General features: G+C 35.1%; 1 protein-coding gene across 1 annotated transcript in view; it reads left to right on the top strand.

The window, feature by feature from the left end:
• DNAH8 (dynein axonemal heavy chain 8) overlaps positions 1-20,353 on the top strand; it is a 119,279-nt gene that overhangs the window by 22,038 nt on the left and 76,888 nt on the right. Inside the window, exons 19-31 of the mRNA XM_066316029.1 lie at positions 284-400; positions 2,950-3,069; positions 3,822-3,951; positions 4,978-5,084; positions 6,005-6,111; positions 7,086-7,146; positions 8,642-8,828; positions 10,428-10,618; positions 12,277-12,403; positions 15,332-15,567; positions 17,862-17,966; positions 18,950-19,063; positions 19,735-19,797. Of these exons, the coding sequence (XP_066172126.1) occupies positions 284-400; positions 2,950-3,069; positions 3,822-3,951; positions 4,978-5,084; positions 6,005-6,111; positions 7,086-7,146; positions 8,642-8,828; positions 10,428-10,618; positions 12,277-12,403; positions 15,332-15,567; positions 17,862-17,966; positions 18,950-19,063; positions 19,735-19,797 (1,665 nt within the window). The remainder of the gene's footprint in view (positions 1-283; positions 401-2,949; positions 3,070-3,821; positions 3,952-4,977; positions 5,085-6,004; positions 6,112-7,085; positions 7,147-8,641; positions 8,829-10,427; positions 10,619-12,276; positions 12,404-15,331; positions 15,568-17,861; positions 17,967-18,949; positions 19,064-19,734; positions 19,798-20,353) is intronic.

Genomic DNA, 20,353 nt, shown 5'->3' on the forward strand with positions numbered 1-20,353 from the left:
AAGTAGTCACACCGAAAGGTTGGAGAGTTTGTATAAGTTTGTATAACTGTAAAGTTGGACGGAAGTGTGAGAAACACAAAACCCGAGGCTGTAGTATGCACTATCCTCCCCTTCCTTTCTATTGCATACATTTCTTTGACCTTTTTTGTTGGAAATTTGTAACCTCCCTTGCACACCACTCTTTTATAAGCTATGTTAGTGATTCTAATAATAATAGCATTTGTTTTAATAGTTTTCTGTTGTGATTTTTTTTTAATCTATTGAATTATATCTTTATGCTTAGATGGAAGGTGTGTTGAGGCAAGGACTTACCATGTTGACTTGGGCATCTGTCACACTGGAAACTTTCTTTCAAGAAGCTGAGCAAGCTCTGCATGTATTTAGACAGCTTTTGAGAAGGGTAAACATTTGCTCACTACATAAATAAAACTAAAAGCTTACAGAAACTATTTCTAGGACACTATTTTTCATATTTGAACATAATCAGTACTTAATTTTCTACCATACATAGAAATTTTGTTGCTTTTAAAAATAGGTTCCTTTTTTTGAGTAGGGATATACTCAATGATTCTCTCTTGTTGTTGTCATCATACATTTGATTTTTGCTTCTGTCCTTAAAATAGAACCTATTTCCACTTCTTGTCCTCAGATCCTGGAGCTTCCGCTCTGATTTTCAGAGTCAATGCCTGTCTTTGAGTGCTTGTCCATGAGTGCACCTGCATAAAAGATACTTCCATGTAAAAACTTTCGAGTGGAGAAATTCGACACATTAACTCTATCCATAGCAGGCATTTTCTGAAACTGTTTCCTCTTTGTGCAGGAATAATGAAGGAGAATATGCTTTTTCCTCACAGTTCTCTGTGTTCTGCTCTGTGCTTTTTTACTCTCTTGGTATTTGTCACATAATTTCTAATTTCAAATAATAATTTAAATAATTTCAAACTAATTTGATTCCATGTTCAATATCTACATAAGTAATCTGAATGATGGGATCAAGTGTACCCTGACAAAGTTTGCCAATGACACCAAGCTAAATGGGAAAGTGCATAGCCACCCTACTGGAAGACCTTAACAGGCATGAAGAGTGGACTAACAAGAACCTTACAAAGTTCAACAAGGACAAATGTAAGATCTTGCACCTGGGCAACATAATCCAGGAATGCAGCAGAGGCTGAGCTCTACCTGACCAGGAAACTGTTCTGTGAGAAAGGACCTAGGCATCCTTGTGGATAACAAGTTCGGTCTGAGTGAACAGTGTGCTCCTCCAGCAAAGAAACTCAGTAGGATGCTGGGTTGCATTAACCAGCAGAGATAACAAATCACCATCCTCCTGTACTTGGTGCTGGTGAGGCCAAACCTGGAATTGTATTCAGTTTTTCTATACAGAAGAGATTTGGAGAGGGTTCAGGGAAGGGCCAAAATGATGATCGAAGGACTGGGAAGTCTGACAAATGAGGAAAGGTTGAGAGAAATTGTTTTGTTTAGCCTTGAGTAAAGAAGGCTTAGGGGAGACCTTATCATCATGGTGTAATATTTGAAGATTAGCTGCAAAGAAGATGGAGACACCCATTTTACAATGATTACATGGAAAAAATGGGTAGTAATGGGTATGAGTCACTCATGGAGAGATTCCAATTTAACCCAAGTGGAAAATTCTTTGCAGTGAGAACAGTCAGACACTGAAATAATCTCTCACTGGAAGTGGTGGATTCCCCAGTGTTAGACAGTTTTGAGATTCAGCTGGACATAATGCTGGGCCATCTTGTCTAGGCTGTGGTTTTGCCATGAAAGGTTGGGCCAGATGATCCCTGAAGTCCTCTTTAAACTTGATATTCTATGATTTAACATGCTTGAGGACCACTATTGGCTTGGTTTTTTGCAAGAATTTACCTTTACAGTCAGGTTGTCCTTCTGGCTTGATGGTTAAACTGTGTGGCTATTATCTCTTCTATGAATATTGTAAATTGTGTCTCCTGTGGTAGGAGATTGTTAGTCACTGGTGAGTGTATCTAGTTCTTTGTATGTATGGCAGAAAATCATAATTATGATCAATGCCCTGTTTGCCACTGAAACCCAGGTCTGGAAAAAGGTAGTCTGTCAGAAATAAGCAGCTTTGTCAGCCTTAGTCTAACTAAAATAACCATGTTTTCATGTAAAAGCACTGTTTTCCTTATTTAGGTTGTATGCATTTTTTTTTGCTTCCTCTTCCCATATCAATTACAAAAAGCTAACCTTGGTTAGACTCTTGATTGCTGTGAATGGGGTGTTATTGTCAAATAGGAAAAAAGTGATGTGAAATGGAAGCATGAGGTATATTATGAAAAACAAGATGGAATATCACAGATACAGACTACTTCAGGTAAAAGATTGAAAGATGGATGAAAGTCAGTTTTCCTTGGATTTTGCCATGGCAAAACCAATTCAGTGTAGTTGACTGTATGCTAGTAATGCTGCAATTTAGAATCAAAAATCCAGCAAAAGCCTCTGCTGCAGCAAAAAAGTTGACTAAAAGAAGGAGAAGGACTGAACCCATCAAGCAATTTACAGTAGACGCACCCTTTCCTTGCTGCTAGGCTTGTGGTCAGTAAGATCACGAAACAAGAATCCAATTTTATTGATGTAGTTGTTCTATTACTCTGTTTTCTTTATTCTAGAAGCAGTTTATCTTGCATGACAGGAATGGTCTAGGGCATGACTTTTTGTTACTGCCTGTCTGCCTAAAACTGCAGTTAAACCAGACAGAATTCTTTGGGAGTCTAGCCATTGTAAATAACCCTTAAGTTACTGTTACTTTATTTACTAATCAGTTTCTTACAGGATTTTCTGCTCTATAACATTCTTGCATTTATTTATCTGCAAAATATTTCTTACTTGTTAGAGCTCTCTAAAGTAGAATACATTATGCTTTAAAGATAAGTGTGTGGTATTAATGTGATTTTCTCTTTTTAGGTTACTGTTATAAGTGACGTGCGGATTGGTTTACTATTAAAAGAAATATCATATACTTCTTTAGTTAGCTTACCAGTAGATAGTTCTATCAAAATAGAGGATCTATTGGCTGACAATGAGGTGTGTACCACTTTACATCTTTCATCTTGAATTCTAGGGCATGTTAGAAAAAATACCTTAGTAAATGAAAATAAAACTAAAAAATTCTCTATGCGGAAATACAGAATTTTATTTGTAAAATAATTTGATCATTTTGGTTGAAACATTTTATATGAAGATGCATTGGGTCTTTGATATTTTAGGTACTTAAACTGTAGTATTTCATAAATAATCTTATTTAAGTGCTTTGTGCTTCGATGAGATTTTTTTGTGTATGAAGGTCCTCAGACAGATATCCCCTTTCTTCTCCCCTATTTTTCCAAAATTGTTGTTTTAAAGGAGGAGGCAAAAAAGACTTTCCAACTAGTATATTTGAAAATCTGAAAGTTCTCTTATTTCTAAATAGGTTAAAAATGTATTGATTATCAAATCAGTGCAAGTAAATAAAATCATTAAGAATTTTCCACAGAAACAGTATTTGGGTAATTTCAGATTCAGACTGTGACTGCCCTTCTATATTCAGGATATTTTTTTGAGTGCCTAGAAGTACCATTACATTTCAAAAATGGGGGTTTTTTTAGGCATGAAAAATATAGTCATAACAAGTTTTTACAAATATACAAGTGCATTTTAATAAATATATATGTTTCATTGAAATAGTTTTTATCTGATTAATACAATATTTAGGGAAATGCTTTGAATCGCCATGAAGAAAAACAGTCATAAGATAATCAGTGATACTAAGACAATGCATTGATATTTTTATTTAACAGGATTATACTAAAGAATGTTCTGAGGTATTGAACATCAAAAGCATGCGCATTGAAGAATCTGTTGAAGATCTAATAGATATATTTGAAAGGCATTGTGGATTTGCATCTCCTAAGCCCTCAGAAACACAAGGTAGTTAATGTTGCTTATTTAAATTAAAAGTTCTGCACTCTTAGCTAGTTTTTATCAAAACTGATCTGTTTTGTCTAATTTTCTTCAGACTTCTCCCTCCCAGTACAATTTCTTCTGTGTCACAGTTCTGCCTTCTTTAACCACTATTAAACTAAACCACTACCTCATGAAATATGGAGGTTGCTCAGTTTTGGTGGGGTTTCTAGAGTTACAAGCTGTCTTTCTGTTTAGATTAACAAAGTATTTACTCTAGAGCAAGAACATTAAGTTCCATTTCTCTCAGTCACTCGTAATAACTCTCCCATTTCACATGATCCATCTGTAAGTGAAATCCAGTGTTCTTCTCTTCTCAGCTCTGTCAGCTATTTGATACTATCCCTCTATTTTAACTTTCCCACCACAGTAGAATTATGTGCTTTTCCAGCTGCTCAGTTTAAATTAGTATAATCAACTGCTGGCGCTTGTATGGCTGGTTCCCACTTCTTTGGGGTGTCTTACAAGGATTTTAAAAGATCTTGTACTGTTACCAGAGAAAAAGTTTCTATTTGGAAGGGAAAAAGAATGTTTTAGGGAAAAAACTATTTTAAGGCTTGGTCACTAAATGGAGCTCTTTTGTTTCATAGGATTTTTTCCTTCTGGGTTCAGGTTTCTCCAGCTGTAGAGGTATAGGCAGGGTCAGTACTCCAGGTGGTTCAATGGGATGCAAACAGAAAAAAGATGACACAGAAGGAGTTCTCTGTCTTTTGTTAAATTGTTTATACTGATTCTGGGGTTTTTTTGCCATTTTCACTGATATATTCATATCTGCCTATCTGTCTTTAGTAATAGATTGGTAGTGGACAGTGTTTGGCTAAGGCTGGACCTTAACCACATTCTGGGTATGAAAAAGTGTCACAAAATTAAACTAATTTTTGGTGTTCAGGTATTACTAAAATAAAAGAAAAGTCAATATTGTTTTGCCTTTAATGAGAGGGCAGCATGCTTTATAGAAGAATATATATGCAATTACATTTTTTTAATTTACAGCAAAACGTATAGCATTTGAAAGTAAAGAAAAGGAGAAAGAAAAAACTACTGAAGGATCTCAAAGTGATGATAGCAAGGGCAGTAATAAAGAAGAAGAGTTTAAAAAGGTATTTTGTGAAAATAAGGAAATTATTTTTACACCAATTGGATTAGTAAAATGGATCTTGAGTTTTGGTAGCTGTATACCTATATACAGAGAGACATCATATGGACAGTATCAAATGTAATGTCCAAATGATGAAATAGCTTATCTAAAAAGTGTGTTTAAGATGGATTCCAATTTTCACAAGTATATTGCATGTTATTCCAATTATCACCTTTATCAGACAAATTCTTGACATGAGTGGTAAGTGTAAAGACTGGAGACAAAAATGTGTCTAAGCCATAACACAGGCTTTCTTTCTTGAATAGACAGGATCTTTCATCTTTTTTATCCTTCTCTTCTAACTTCATTAATAAAAATTATCTTTGTACTTTTTCCATGAGGAATGCAATCTCTTCATGTTCAGCAGAGAAGAAAATAGAAGTACAGAAAAAAAGATTCTTAAATTTGTAAGCACAAATGCAATAATGCTACAATGTTGCAATTTTTAAAATAGTGATCACTTCATGTTGCCATATTTTCATATTCTTAATCCAACTGGATTTTACTGTGTCATTTTTTTATTCAAAATGGGTACATGTGCACCAATATTCTTTAATAATCCATGGTTTGGTTTTGTGGCTTGGTTTTGTTTGTTCCTTTTCTAGTATGGACAGCTTTTCTGAAGGAGCATAATTCAGATTTCAGATTGTTTCTTCACATACTGTATTCTCTTTTTCATGCAGCTTTTACTTATTTATTCACTTTTACACACATTTACTCACATTTACAATCCCCTAACTTCGTCTTTGTGTTTTTAATGTAGCTTACAGCATGAATTCCTTCTGAAAAAATCAATTAGATTTGACTTCGAACCTTTTTGCAGTTATTTTCAGGTTCCTCTGTGAACACGATGCTAAGTAATGTATGGTTTATTTATTACAGAACTGTAAAGACTTACTTGCCTATTTCAGTCGCCGGCTGCTAGTCAGTCTCCAGAAAGCAACCCGACTGTCTTTGGATCGTATTAAAAGAAGAATGGGTCTTCCAACGTAAGTTGCAAATGCAAGATTCCTTCAATAGTGGGCACTCTCTCTGAATTCTTCATGAAAATGGCAAGAGCCATACAAAATCTGTCTCCTATATTCAGTATGATTTCTATAGATTGTTCTATGCTCACACAGGCATACATTACAGAGACAGAATTGTTTCAGTATAGTATGTTTTATATTGAGAAGCCTACTTAGATTTCTATTAGGAGAATTTATTTCAAGCAAGTGAAGTTTATGATGTTTTGTCATTAATGTTTGCAAAAGTCTGAATTACTTTTTTCTTTTTCTAAGCATATTTTTCATAAAAATATATTGAAATCCTTATCAAAATAAATAGGAATTTTTTTGGTTGTTTCCTTCATATTTATCTATTGTATCATATTGTTGAATCTTCCCTTATTTGGTTCCTATATCATACCACAGCATTTAAAATTTTACTTTGCTCCACGTTTTTAACTTTCAATTTTAGTTTTGAGCAGGTTAACTTCATATTTTTATCATTTTGCACTAGCTTGTCATCTTTGAAACTTTTTTCTCATTCTGATGAATATTTATCTAAAATGTATTCTTCTAGATACAAATTTTTGCTCTAGATAAGATGTTGCCATCAGGTAATGTCGTCACCATGTAATGATCAGTGAGTCCTTTTTTTGCCCTATCCACAGCACTGGCAGAGTTCCATAATTCTGAATCTAGGAGACTAAAATCCAGAATCAAAAAATACTCTGGATAAAAAATTCTGAAAGCAATGGCTGGATCCAAGCTCACCTTTGTCAGAATAGTGGAGCTCTGGCTATTTTCTTTATCCTTTAAACAAGAAACTTCTGTAAGTTTTGGAAATAGTACATAATTTCATGTGAAAATTCTGTATGTTGGCTTCGTCAGAGAATTTAGCTCAAAATTATATTCCTCAAGAGAAACTGAGGAGGTTTTGTGGTGAAATGTTTATGATACATGTCAAAATTATTTTGCAGCCGACCTAAGGACCTTGCTCCTTTCCTAAAAGCAGAAATACACCTTGATCCTCCCAATCTGGTAAGTTTTATGTCATACAGGTAAGGGGAAATATACTGTTTTATAGTTATCTCTGCTTTTGCCCAAGTGCGGGATGTGGGCACAGTTCCATTAAACCAGTGTCTGTTCCAAAGGGGAGCAGTTGCTCATCATGTCTTTCAGTGTACTGAGAGCACTGATGAAATGTGCTCACAGTCCCAGTGCTCTGGCCTCTGTCTCAGTGGTGCTTGCAGAATCTTGCTTTTTAACCTCGTATGGTTTAGCAATTACATTGCCATCCGTGCTCTTGGTAGAATGATTACAGTTCTCCTCGTGTGTAGTAGTTGCGTTACTGGACTAGGTTCTTCAGCTTGCTTTATTATTATATATTTATTTATTTATTTATTTATTTATTTATTTATTTATTTATTTATTTATTTAAACTTTTTCTTGTTTAATCTTAATCCTTTTGTTGAATTTCAATAATGAACATTATCTTTGCTCAGTTTGGCTTAGTCACACAAACAGGGAGTTAGATGACCAGAATGAGGAACACTGAACAAAAACAGAAGATTCAAAACCAGAAAAAGGAGTTGTGGATTTCTATGCACAGGGAAAAAGAGACAGCTCAGTTGCAAAGAACCAAAGCATTAGTTTGTTTTCCTTTTGTAGAATAAGATAACTATGTGTCAGCAATATGTATTTCTTTATTTTACAAGAGAGGGTAATGAAATTTCTCAAATGTCTTCTAAAGACTAATGGTTTTATATTGAAATTACAATAAAAAAAGGTTTTACTCTAAGGTGATATTCCTTTGACATTGAACTGGTGTTTGTATTGTCATTCTGTTATACATTCACACTGTACGTGTGTGTACACACAATATGTAAGTTCTGTCAAAGTGTAGAATGTTTACCTTCTTGATATTTATAGATACTTAAAGCACCCAGCTGTACCCACTGCAAAGGAAATACATCTCTCGCTCCAGTCCTCAGATATTTGGCTGGTCCAGGGCAGTAATCGAGTAATTCTGGATAAAATACCACTTTGCTAATGCTAATAAGATTTTGCAAGAGTCTTGGTTTTATGTATGCTGCTGCTCATACATGGCCTGAGAAGGGTGGGAAGTGATGGTTGCACCATAGTATGCAATTTCTAGTGCTTTGTTGTTCTACAGTGTAAAGAGCAAAGTTTTTAATGTATCCCCACACATTATAAAAAAGACATTATAAAAAGGATGCTTAAAATGTTCTAGTTCTTCTTCAAATACCTGTAAAAAAAAGCCAATAAATCTACCTGCTTATATACTTGGTTGCCATTTCCCCCACAGTATAACTGCATAATTAGATAGTAGGTCACTACAGCATGTTTCATCTCTTTAGGAGCAATTCTGAGCCAGACAACCTGCTAAAGTTATATTTTCCAGCTTCTCTTCTGGGGTAAACTCTGCAATTCACTGTGAGTGGAGTAAAACTGAGGTCTCCAAAATGACAATCAGTTGCATTTATTTCAGCATTTTTTCAACTGTTTTAAATAGGTAATTGTTCCAAGTTTAGATGATATACAGCAAGCCATCAGTCAAATGATTCATTTAACACTGGAAGTAAGTCGAGGAGTTGCTCAGTGGGGACAGAGGCATTTGCAAAAATCTATTTTAAAAACAGAACAGCAAGCAGCTTCTGCAGGCTTTCTATCACAAGGAAAACAAGGCAAAAAAGGGGAAAGTAAGTGGTTTGTTTAGGTTTTGTTGTACTTTTTACTTTACTTTTTGCTTTAATAGCTATGCCATATATAAATGTTTGTGAATAACCACACTTTTCATCAGAGAAGCCTACTGTGGATTGTTTTATGTTAATTTTGGGGGACTATTTTGATTTAATTAGCTGTATTTTTATGAAATAGCTTTTCAGAATTAAGTGAATATTACAACTCTGAAAAACAATAAGCAAAACTGAAAAAATTGCTAGGTTCTGAATACTGTACTTAATTTAAGGCAAAGTAAGCTGTTGATCAATCTTTTTACCAACTTATTGTGGAATGTAGTCATAATGATATAGCTGAAACCATAAACCATAATTTTATACTAAATCCCATTGAAATGTTGAGATACAGCAAGAGCCAGATTTCAGGAAAGATTTTAATTACTGGATGTATTCCTAGACTGGATTATAAAACACCTCAAATGTTTTTTCATGTGAATGAAAAATATTTGACTGGAGACAGACCTACATCCATTTTAGTCAAATACTTTATTTCTTAATATTATTTCAAAGCATCTCTCCATACATTTTGCAAGCCACCATAAAAGTTTAAATGTTTTTACCATTGGGTTTTCTTAGCTATTTTACTGACCTAGTGATATGCAATCCGGTTAATATCTTTGTTATCATTCCTTTGAAAAGTCTGTAACATCTTGGAAAGTTTTTTCTTTCTGACAGTCCCGAGCTGTTACTTTATTCTACTACTGATATGTCTTGTATGATTCTTACCTCTCTTAATGGGGTTCAAGCAGGGTGGCAGGAGGCAATCCTCATCAGGCACTCAGTCTTTTCCTCTGCTGTGTCAAAATACAGCATCAGCAAATGACCATTTTCACCACCTTTAACTAGATACCAGCAGCACCTGGGGGCGTATGTTAATGTTTGGACAATGAGGTTATGGAGTACACTGGTAAGGATGGATCAGTCTGAGAGACTGTTTCCAATGAGCAGACCCCAGAAAAGGTCTTCAGAATAAAAGAGAACTTGAAGCCATCTTAAATTCCCCTCATTAAACAATATATGCAGTGGGATGGGTGGATTTTTCTTCTTCATTTGCTGAAATCTGCTTCAAAATGTTCAGGCATTGCTATGATAGAAGTAGCTCATCAAATCTGAAGAATATCAGTTTCTGTATTGACTTCGATTGTCTCAGCAATTAATCAAAGTGTTCAAGAAGCTTGCACTGCTTTAAACGTATATACTATTTAAAAACTTCAATTATAAGAATTTTTTTAAAATATTAAATTATGTGGAACATTTATGCGACCTTTGATGTTCTGTGATTGTTCTGTTTACAATCAAATTAAAATTGAGAAAATAAATTTGTGAATGAAGAAGACTGTTTTGTTTCTATTTGAAAATCATCATTTTAGACTGGATTTCCTCTAGCTGTATAGTGCCTGGCATGAGCTAGCAGCTGGTACTTTAGCTGAAGTTAGGATAGGATATTCAGCCTTACTGAAGAAGCATCATTGCTCAATTTGGTATGCATAGGTTTAGAAGAGAATTCTAGTCAGACTTTCAACACTTCATTGATTTATGTATAATTTTATTTTACAGAAGGAGCTGATGATAAGGTCATCAGAAAGCTGAAAAATTTTTACGCAGGTGTTGCAGAAAATGAAGCTATTGCTAAAATAATTGTGCTTCTCTCTTCTGCTGGGGATTCTCTAAAAGAAGGAGTTAGTGAAGTTCTGAAAGAATTTGATAAATATAAGGTGCTGTGGACAGAAGATAAAGATGCCATATTTCAGGTCTGTATGACAATAAGGACTTACAGGACTATTCTTCATGCATCCTATCTCTTGAAATCAGAAAACACTCGGAAAAATCAAGGGAAAAAATATGTAGAAAACACATTTACAGCTGAAATTCTTATTTTATCCTTCTGTAGGAATGATACTTTATCTGCTAAGGAGAAGTAATACCATTTTACTTCTCTGTAAATACATTTTTGTGTTTTGGTTTGCCTTTACCTGCTTCTGTGCCATTCTAGATACTGAAAACCTGGTAATTGGTTTGTTTGTGTAACTCTGGATTTTTTGCCACAAGAAACCAACACAGTGTGACATGAGGCATGTCTCTATGCAAGCACAGGTAGCACGGGGATTTAACAAGAAGAGTTAGAGACATGCACACGCCTGCAAGGCCGCTGGTAACACAGGAATATGGTGGGATGGCACCTGTGAGGAGTGTGTTGGAATAGAGGGACACAGGCTCTTTAAGAAGGTTAGGCAGGGGGTACCAGGTCAGGATTAAAAGGAGGGCAGGGGGCATACATACACATATATATGTATATGTATATGTATATATACATTGTCCTGCTACAGGCTGCCTGACCAGGAAATCCAAGATGATGAGACTTTCTGTAGACAGACAGAAGCAACCTCACATTTGTAAACTATGGTCCTCATGAAGGACTTCAACTGCTCTGATATCTGCTGGAGGAACAACACAGTAGGGCATAAGCAGTCCAGAAGGTTTCTGGGATGTGTTGATGATACTTTGACCAATTAATTGAAGAGTGAATGAGAAGGGATGCTATACTCTACCTCATTCTCACTAACAAAGAGGAGCTGGTGGGGAAGGTGAAGCCCAAGGGCAGTCTGACTGCAGTGACCATAAAATGGTGGAATTCAAGATGAGTTTATGAGGATTAAAACCCCACCAATTCATAAGCAGGGCTGAACATTTGCTGTTAGACAAATTAAAATTTTAAGTCCAATCAATTTATTGTTACTAGCTTGGTCTACTTACTACTAAGGAATAGGACACTGCTACAGTGAAAGCTTCTATAATAAGGCAGTTAAATTTTATACACACATGTTCAATTTCTACATACTTCCTTTTCCACAATGCAAACCCTTCCATTGCTTGTCTGGGTATTCTTGAAGAGTAGAAGTGGGATAAAGCTTTCAGCATTTATTACTTGCCCAAGTAGTGTAAGCATAATCAATACAGGTCTTAAGTAACATTTCTTAAATGCAGCTTTTCAGAATAACAAAACGCTTCTACTCTTGAGTTCTGTTCAGACAACTACTTAGAAACTTAGAAAATGTATTTTATTATGATTGTTTCACATATAATTTGGCTTATGAGGGAGTCTTTCTGTAAGTGTGGGCATGTATTTGATCTGTTTTGCCACCTGTTTTCACAAAACAAGTAGGTCCTTAGTATGTCTTGGTTATCTGTTTCTCTGTTAAATTTAGTTGTAATTTTCCAACAAGGTTGAATTTTAGTGACCGAGAAATTTATAAAAATTCATTTTACTATGCTGACAAGGCTACAGAAGGCTAAAAACAAGTATAATAATGGTATAAATTTTCAGTAATTACTGAATAACAGTTACAAAATATTTTACCAAAATTATGGACAAGGACATTTGTTGATTGATGTTTTAAACAACACACAGGAATTTTTTGCTACTGATCCCACCGTGTCTGAAATTAAAGAAGAAATAGTTCACTACGATACATTTGAGCAAGAGCTGAAAAATTTAAGACCTATTATTCTTCTTGGTCCACTTGAATTGCACACAGGTAGGACTTTCTTATCTTAGTATGTGCACTAAAATAATGAGTAAAATAGTCTCAGAATCACAGAAGGTGCATAGTTGAAAGGGACCCACAAGGATCATCAAATTCCAACTGCTGGACCTGCAGAGGACAGCCCCAATAGTCATACCATGTGCCTGAGAATATTGTCCAAACACTTCTTGAACTGTGTCAGTCTTGCTGCTGTGACCACTTCCAGGGGAGCCTGTTCCAGTGCCCAGCCACCCTCCAGGTGAAGGACCTTTTCCTAAGATCCAACCTAACCTTCCCCTGACACAAGTTCAGGCCATTCCCCTGTGTCCTGTCACTGGTCACCACAGAGAAGAGATCAGTGCCTGCCCCTCCTCTTCCCCTCACAAGGAAGGTGTAAGTGCAGTGAGGTCTCCCCTCAGTCTCCTCCAGGCTGAACAGACCAAGTGCCATCAGCTGCTCCTCATACGGCTTCCCCTCAACGCCCTTCATCATCTTCATTGCCTTCCTTTGGACCCTCCCTAATTGTTTAGTGTCTTTCTTATTTTGTAATGACCGAAACTGCCCACAAGGCTTGAGGTGAGGCTGCTGCAGTGCAGAGCAGAGCTTAACACTCCCCTGCCTTGCCTGGCTGGTGATGCTGTGCCTGATGCACCCCAGGATGTGCTTGGCTCTCCTGGCTGACAGGGCACTCCTGACTCATGTTCAATTTGCTATCAACCAGGACCCCTGGGTTCCTTTCTGTGCCACTGCTTTCCAGCATCTCATTCTCCAGTCTGTCCCTACATCCAGAGTTGCCCCATTCCAGGAGCAGAATCCAGCACTTTCCCTTGCTGAACTACATGTGGTTGGTGATTGCCCAGCCCTCTGACTTGTCGAGGTCTCTCTGCAGGGCCTCTCCGACTTCAAGTGAGTCAACAGCTCCATCTAGTCTGTGAACTTCCTTAGTATTCCTTCCAGTTCTATGTCTGAGTCATTTATGCAGATGTTGAAGAGCACAAAGTCTAAAATGGAGCCTTGCACAACTCCTCTATTTGCCAGATCCCCAGTCTGATGTCACCTCATTCACTGTATCCCTTTGTGTTCAACCTGTGAGCTGCTCATCCATCACAGTACGTGTTTATCCAGCTGTGTGCTATGAGGGACAGGTTTATTCTTGTAAATATGAATATATATGTTGAAATATATCTAGACATATTTCAATATGAATAGAAATCACTGAAGTGACCTCACTGACTGTCAGCCAGGGCTCACTCAGACCCTTCTAAAACATCTGACTTAATAAAATCCTCCATTCCCCTTGCCTTCTCCACTTGTAAATGTGGACACATAGTTCTGTCATGATTGTGAAGTTGTTATGGAGGCTCGCCAAAGAGTTAATGAATGTGTATTGACACTGATTTGATCATCCTTAGTACTCCTGTATGGCACCAGGTCAGCCAACGATTATGAAGAACATTGGAAAAACAAAGCACCTTCTTTGGTACTGGTGAAAGATTAATACTTAACAGCATTAATGTTTTCTTCACTTTCAGTGTTTTTTTCAGGAGGAGACATGACTACTTAGTCATTTCCATGTTTAGTATGTCTAGCTCTCAGAACATTATGTTCTGAATTAAGCTGTTTGTTCTATGGCATTTTTGCCACAGCTGATTGTGCTTAGGATTCCAATGGCAGTTATCCCTTTCACCACACAAGTTATTGCAAGGCTAACACATCTTCTCTGGACCAACTATCTGGTTGGTATCTAGCAACAAGTAGAAAATGTGTCCTATTGCAAATATCTCTGTGCCTACATTTCTAATGAGAAATCCTATTCTTCTGACACATTTGTTTCACTAGATTAAGAAACAATCTGTAAAATTTGTCTTTCTTCAAAGCTGCCTGCTTTGGAGACTGGAGTTTATTTCAGGATTTGGTGGTGTGTTAAACCTATTTCTGTCAGTGAACAAGAAAAAAATGTTAGACTGCTGACTGCACATCCTCATCCAGTCCCTGGATGCAGTTTCTTCTTAATGAGATCACTCTGGAAAATTCTATCTATTATTGTGTGACCAAGAGTAGTACAAAAGTACTCCCTTGCTTGTGACTCCTGCATCAAAGGGACCCAGGTCCTCTAGGTTACAGAACAAAGACATAAAATGTTTATGGTCTGGGACAGTGGTTACTTTCTTGGACTCAGTTTATGTTTGGGAACTGATTTATTGTGATTTACAGATTTTAACTTCTGTCAGGCTGTGGTGATTTTCTTGAATTACCCCTGGGCTTCAGGAATCAGCTCTTTAATGTTAATAGACACATAATTAAAGGAGAATCTATATCTGCTACAAAAGTTGTTTTGTGAGCAGAAATGTTTTATGCTGTTAGTATGTTTTGCTTTCTTTTACCGGAGTACAAAATGCTGCCTTAGAAAATCCTAATTTTTTTCTGAAAATAAATTCGAATTCTTGACTCTTCTGGCTCTTCAATGTTGGTTTGTGTTTATATATTAACTGTATATAACATGATGTGTCACCTTACAGTTTTAGCTGTAAACTAGTCCAAGTCCCAATTTTGGAATCCCAAGATGTCATTTCCTCAATGGCTATAAAGCATTGAAATATCACTGATCTTTATACATTTGGTTAATGTGTATCAAAGCTATTCTCTGAAAATCCACATTAACAAGTAGACATTTTGTGCTTTATTCATGTTCCCTATGTGCTCCATTAGGTAAGCTTACCAATATGTTTTACAGATACCATAATATACAATAAAACAACAGAAATATATTGAATTATAGTTGAAATTGTTTTGAAACTTTTAAAATGCTTTAATGGAATTGCTTGTCTACTGTTTTCTAATTGCTGTTAAGGAACCATATGTGATGATGTGGGCTTTTGAAAGAAAAAAATTAATATATGAATTGAGTAATTTTTTTATTGTATTGTTTTTTAAAACCAGCACCACTGAAAAAATCTTTAACAATTGAAGCCAATTCCTGGAAGATGGTCCTCTGTCGTTATTTAAATGAAGAATATAAAAAGAAATTGCTAGATGTGGTATCATTCATAAATGATCATGTAAACAAATTGTCTCGACCTCTGACTGACTTAGATGATGTCAGATTAGCAATGGAAGCTTTATCTACCATTCAAGAAAAGAGATCAGATATAGATATCTCTATGGGCCCTATTGAAGTAAGATGACTTTTAATTTGTTATATTGTAAAAATTTTGTTATTATTATTAATAATAATATATGTTATAAGTGTCACAAGATAAGATATAATTTGAATTCTAACACTTAGTTCACTGTCTTGAAGGAACTAAGCTGAAGATGGGAAAAATTTTTTTTTTGTTTTTTATATTATAAATTATGAATCGGATAATTTGATAGATTCTATTAATACAAAACAGAAAAAATTATTTCTCAAATTAAAATATAGAAACAATCTAGGAGGCAGCATGCAGAAATAAGAAGCTGAGAACACAAGACAAGGGAGCACTATGCTGCCTTTTGCTTTTCATTAGCCTTAGTTCTCCTCCTGTGAGTATAGTCAAACATCTCGACCATCTAACCCCTTGAAAGATGAGGTTAGCCAGAGAATATGAATGGAACCACACATAGTGGTATGCTGTCAAAGACTGACAACATTCTTTTTGTTTTTTCTATAAGAAAGAAGCTAAAAGAAGCTAAAACAAGCTCATTATAAGTACTTGGTATTTACTATCACTCTCTGAAGCAGTTAGCTTAATAGAATAAATGAGTTTTGTATTTTCATCCACCTTTTGAAGAAGAAATTTTTTGCTGTATAATGAGATTTTCTTCTTTGAAGACTGATCTGACACTTGAAAGGAGTTTCTACAATTGTTGTCACTTATGCTAGTTTCATGGCAAGAATGTGGGTTGTGTCTTAGCAATTTGTTCAGTGGTTTGTAAGAAAACAATGAGTTCTGTGCTTAAATGATGTAGAGGCAGAGGTAACTGTGGAAATATAGCTGCCTTCTTTAGTGTATATCAAGTATGGTAGAAAGTCTTAGCCTTACACCGTATAGAAGAACCTGAACATTTATTTAATTTAAACATTTAAAGTAATATTCATATATACTAAATGTTTTTAGTCTGCTTTCAGGATGTGATCATCATGCTCTTAGCTGTTAAATAAAGCAAGCAAGAGGAACTGAATTTAACACTGTCAACTTGCTAGGTTTTACACGTGTAGGAAATGATGCAAACTTTGTAAATAAATAAAGAATATTAAAAAATATGAAGAATTAACTTTATTATTATTATTATTATTATTATTATTATTATTATTATGCTTCTGCCAGCTTGAGATGGATATTTCAGATAATGATCTTTCCCAAACTACTTATGTTTTACATATCTCATGAACATTTACTTCCTTTCTAGATTAAAATAATGAGTTCTGTCAATGTCAGTAGGGCTAGTCATCTTAACAAGTCACCTTTAGATCTCTTTTCTCTAGGAGATTAATAACCTTAGACAACAGTGCAGGCTAGGTGAAAAAAAAAAAAATCAGCTTTACAGTAGAAGAACTAAGGTCTTTTTTGAACATACACTAAAGTGAACATAAACCAGAAAAGTGCCTTTGCAACGAAGGGGTTTAAGAGTTTCCTTGGACTTCTACAAGCTGTATTGCCAGCAGATTGGGGGACATGACTCCCTCTGCTCTAGGATACAAGATTTATCTGGAGTGCTGTCCAGTGCTGGGCTTCCCATTAGAAGACAGACTTGGACAAATTGGAGTGAGTCCAGCAAATGATGAATAAAATATGAAAATTAATTTATTTTGAAATAATGCAGTGTGTGCAGGAGGAGGATTATAAAGATTACATAAAGAATATATGCAAACAAATTGTGGATGAGAACAAACAATAAGAAAGGTTCATTCCATTACAGATACATATGCATATATTTGGCAGTTCATCAAACATAGCAATAAAGGTTTTATAGATGATATGGCAGAATATTTAAAGATGTGCAACTTTGTGTGCACAGTTATTCAGAGTTAGGGTAATTTCATCAAAATCTGCATTCAGGTGGAATGCAGATAATCGGAATAAAACGCCATTGACATGGTAAAAATTTATATTTTCTGATATTAAATCTGTGGTGTTTGTATATGTTTTCCTAGTATTTCATCCAAGACACACCTTTGAAGAAATAGTTTTGCTGTTTTTCCCTAGTTCTTCATTCCTCATCCTTATGAAAAAAAAACCAAAAAAAAAAACCCCAAAAAACAAACAAACAAACCAAAACAAAACCAAAAACAAAAAAAAAACCCAAAACAAAACAAAACAAAACAAAAAAAACCAAACCAAAACAAAAAAACCCAACCAAACCACCAATTATGCCTGAAACATAAGAACATTTTATTTGATTTTCTTTGAAACGTTTTTTACAAATTTGCTCTGTTTCCTCAAATGAACTCATAATATATTCCTAAATTGTTGGTTTTTTCATCTAGGAAGCCTACAGCATTTTAAATGTGTTTAAAGTGGAAATTACAAAAGAGGAATCAGATGGTGTTGACACAATGAGATACGCTTTTAGTAAATTAAAAACTCAAGCTGTAAGTATATAAAATTATGTTGTTTTCCATTTGTGGAAAACATGTGAATTTCTTCAGGTTATAAATGAGAGTGTGAGACGAATTGTCCATCCTCTATGACTTCTACTCTTGACATCAGTTGTGCAGTACTGTCTGTATCTTCTATTATTATGTTCATTTTCTAAATTCATTTTTATAGATAACTTTGATATTTAAATATTATTGTAGCTTTTAGATATATGTACAAAATGCTCTGCAAGAAAATACTCTTTCTGCCCTCATTCATTTCCAATTTTTGTATCATTCTTGTCTGATCCGGGAGTTTATTACCCTTAAGTTACATTTTTCTAAGAAATGCATACTCTACCAGTGTCCTTACCCCTAAGTGATGTTTGTACATTTATTTTATTATTTGGGACAGCTTTATGTGCCTCAAAACCTCCTAGTTTATTGAGTATTTTACGTAATGGAGGTGGTTAGATGGAAATATGTAGCTATTTTGTTGAATCGATTAAGTTACATCTTGTTCCACAGATTAATCACTCAGGAAAGGACTCAATAGTATGTTCTACATTTTTGTACAGCTCTTGCTTATTTCTCTCAAAATTTTGATCAGAGAAAAAGATTTTTTTTTAAAGAGAAGGCTGAGCCCTGTGTGAGAAAGATGACTCTATTCGCTTGGGGTTTGAGTATTTTTGGAGGGAGGAAAGAAAGAGAATAGGATCTTGTTCCATTACCACCTCATAATGAAACACATTCCTTTAAAGGACAATGTGAGGTTTTGTTATGGTTTTTGGTTGAGGTGGTTTGGTTTTCCCCCCACTTTTCTTCTCAAAATTTGAACATACAGCACCATTAAGGGAAAAAATGTATTAAGCTTCAAATGATCAATTTTTCTTCAAAAATTTGAGATGTTTTATTCATAATTTTCATTTACATCTAACTCAAGTATCTGTTCCTGAGTTTTACAGAAATTACTTTTATTTTAATCTTTTCCATGTCAGATTGCAGTTCAAGATGAGTTGGTTGAAGTTCAGCCCCAATTTAAGAGTGAATTGCTAGAGGCAGTTGCAGTTTTTAAGGAGGATGTATCACAGTTTGAAACAGCATATGAAACGGTAAATGCGTTTAGTGGTGGGACGGAAGACTTGTACTCAGTGTTTCAATGCTTTTGGTTTGCAGGAATTGGGTGCCAGAATTTTATTCTGCTCAGCTACTGATGTTTGATGCCATGGTTGCTAAGCTGTAATTACTGTATGTCAGACTTTTCTCTATGAAGAAATAGCAGTGCACACAGCTTTATAAAGAAAGGAAAGAAACACTGGTGATACAACTTGTAACGAAATAATAATTACAAATACAGATTAATTTAGAAACTGTAGTACATGTTGTGGCATCTTGGTGCCATGGTTTAGTAGAGGTTAGGGTTGGATTGGACTTGATGGTCCTGGAGGTCTCTTCCAACCTAATGATTCTGATTCTGATCTTTGCACAAGCATCAGCATTAAAAAGGACCACTGTCTGGGTTTTGTTATTTTCATCAAAATAAGGAAGTATGAAAAGTTAGAGTCTGATCTTATTAAGTTTAATTAATTTAAGGAATTTTCAATTCCATAAAAGTTACCTATTCTTAGATTTACCACTGTAAGTATTGAATTACCAAGCTACATAACTTGCTTGGAGTTTGAATAACAAAAGTATGTATTCTGTAATGATCTGTAAATATAAAGTGGCCTTCAGTCATTTTGAGAATTAATATTCCATTTTTGTTAACTGCTTGTTTTGACAGGAAGGGCCTATGGTTCCAAACATTCCACCTCGGGAAGCCAGTAAGAGGCTGCAGATCTTTCAGGTAAGAAAGTAAACTGTTGAATTCGAAACTAATTAATTAAATCTGCTCTTGCAGATTATATCATAACAAGTTTACCAAATTATAATTTGGATTCTCCTTATAATATTATGTTATCTATAGTTTCTCTCATGCAATGTTTTCCTTAATGTAGAAGGATTAATTAATTTATCTGTAAACTTTCTTCACTCTTCATATTTTGTGAGCAGAAATTATCAATTTGAAGTAATATAAGCAGTAGAAAAGGGTAGAGTCAATCATGATACCTGGACAATGGCTGAAAAAAACCCAGGTTACAAAGCAGTCATGAGCCAAACTTCTAATCTTTTAAAGATCACATTTTTCATTAGATAATTGACTTTCAATTCGTTATTTACTTGTTATGAACCTTATTTCACAGAGCCAGGAGCAGCATTTTGTCTAGTTTTAATCTTTCTTTTTTCTGCATGTTGTAGTAACTTAAACAGTACTTTTGTCAATATAACATATTATATAGATTGTATAAAGTAAGTTCTGAGTTTATGAAAAGCACTGAGGGACTAACAGAATGTGCTTAATC

This window comes from Sylvia atricapilla, chromosome 3, assembly GCF_009819655.1.
Source record: "Sylvia atricapilla isolate bSylAtr1 chromosome 3, bSylAtr1.pri, whole genome shotgun sequence".
Lineage (NCBI taxonomy): Eukaryota > Metazoa > Chordata > Aves > Passeriformes > Sylviidae > Sylvia > Sylvia atricapilla.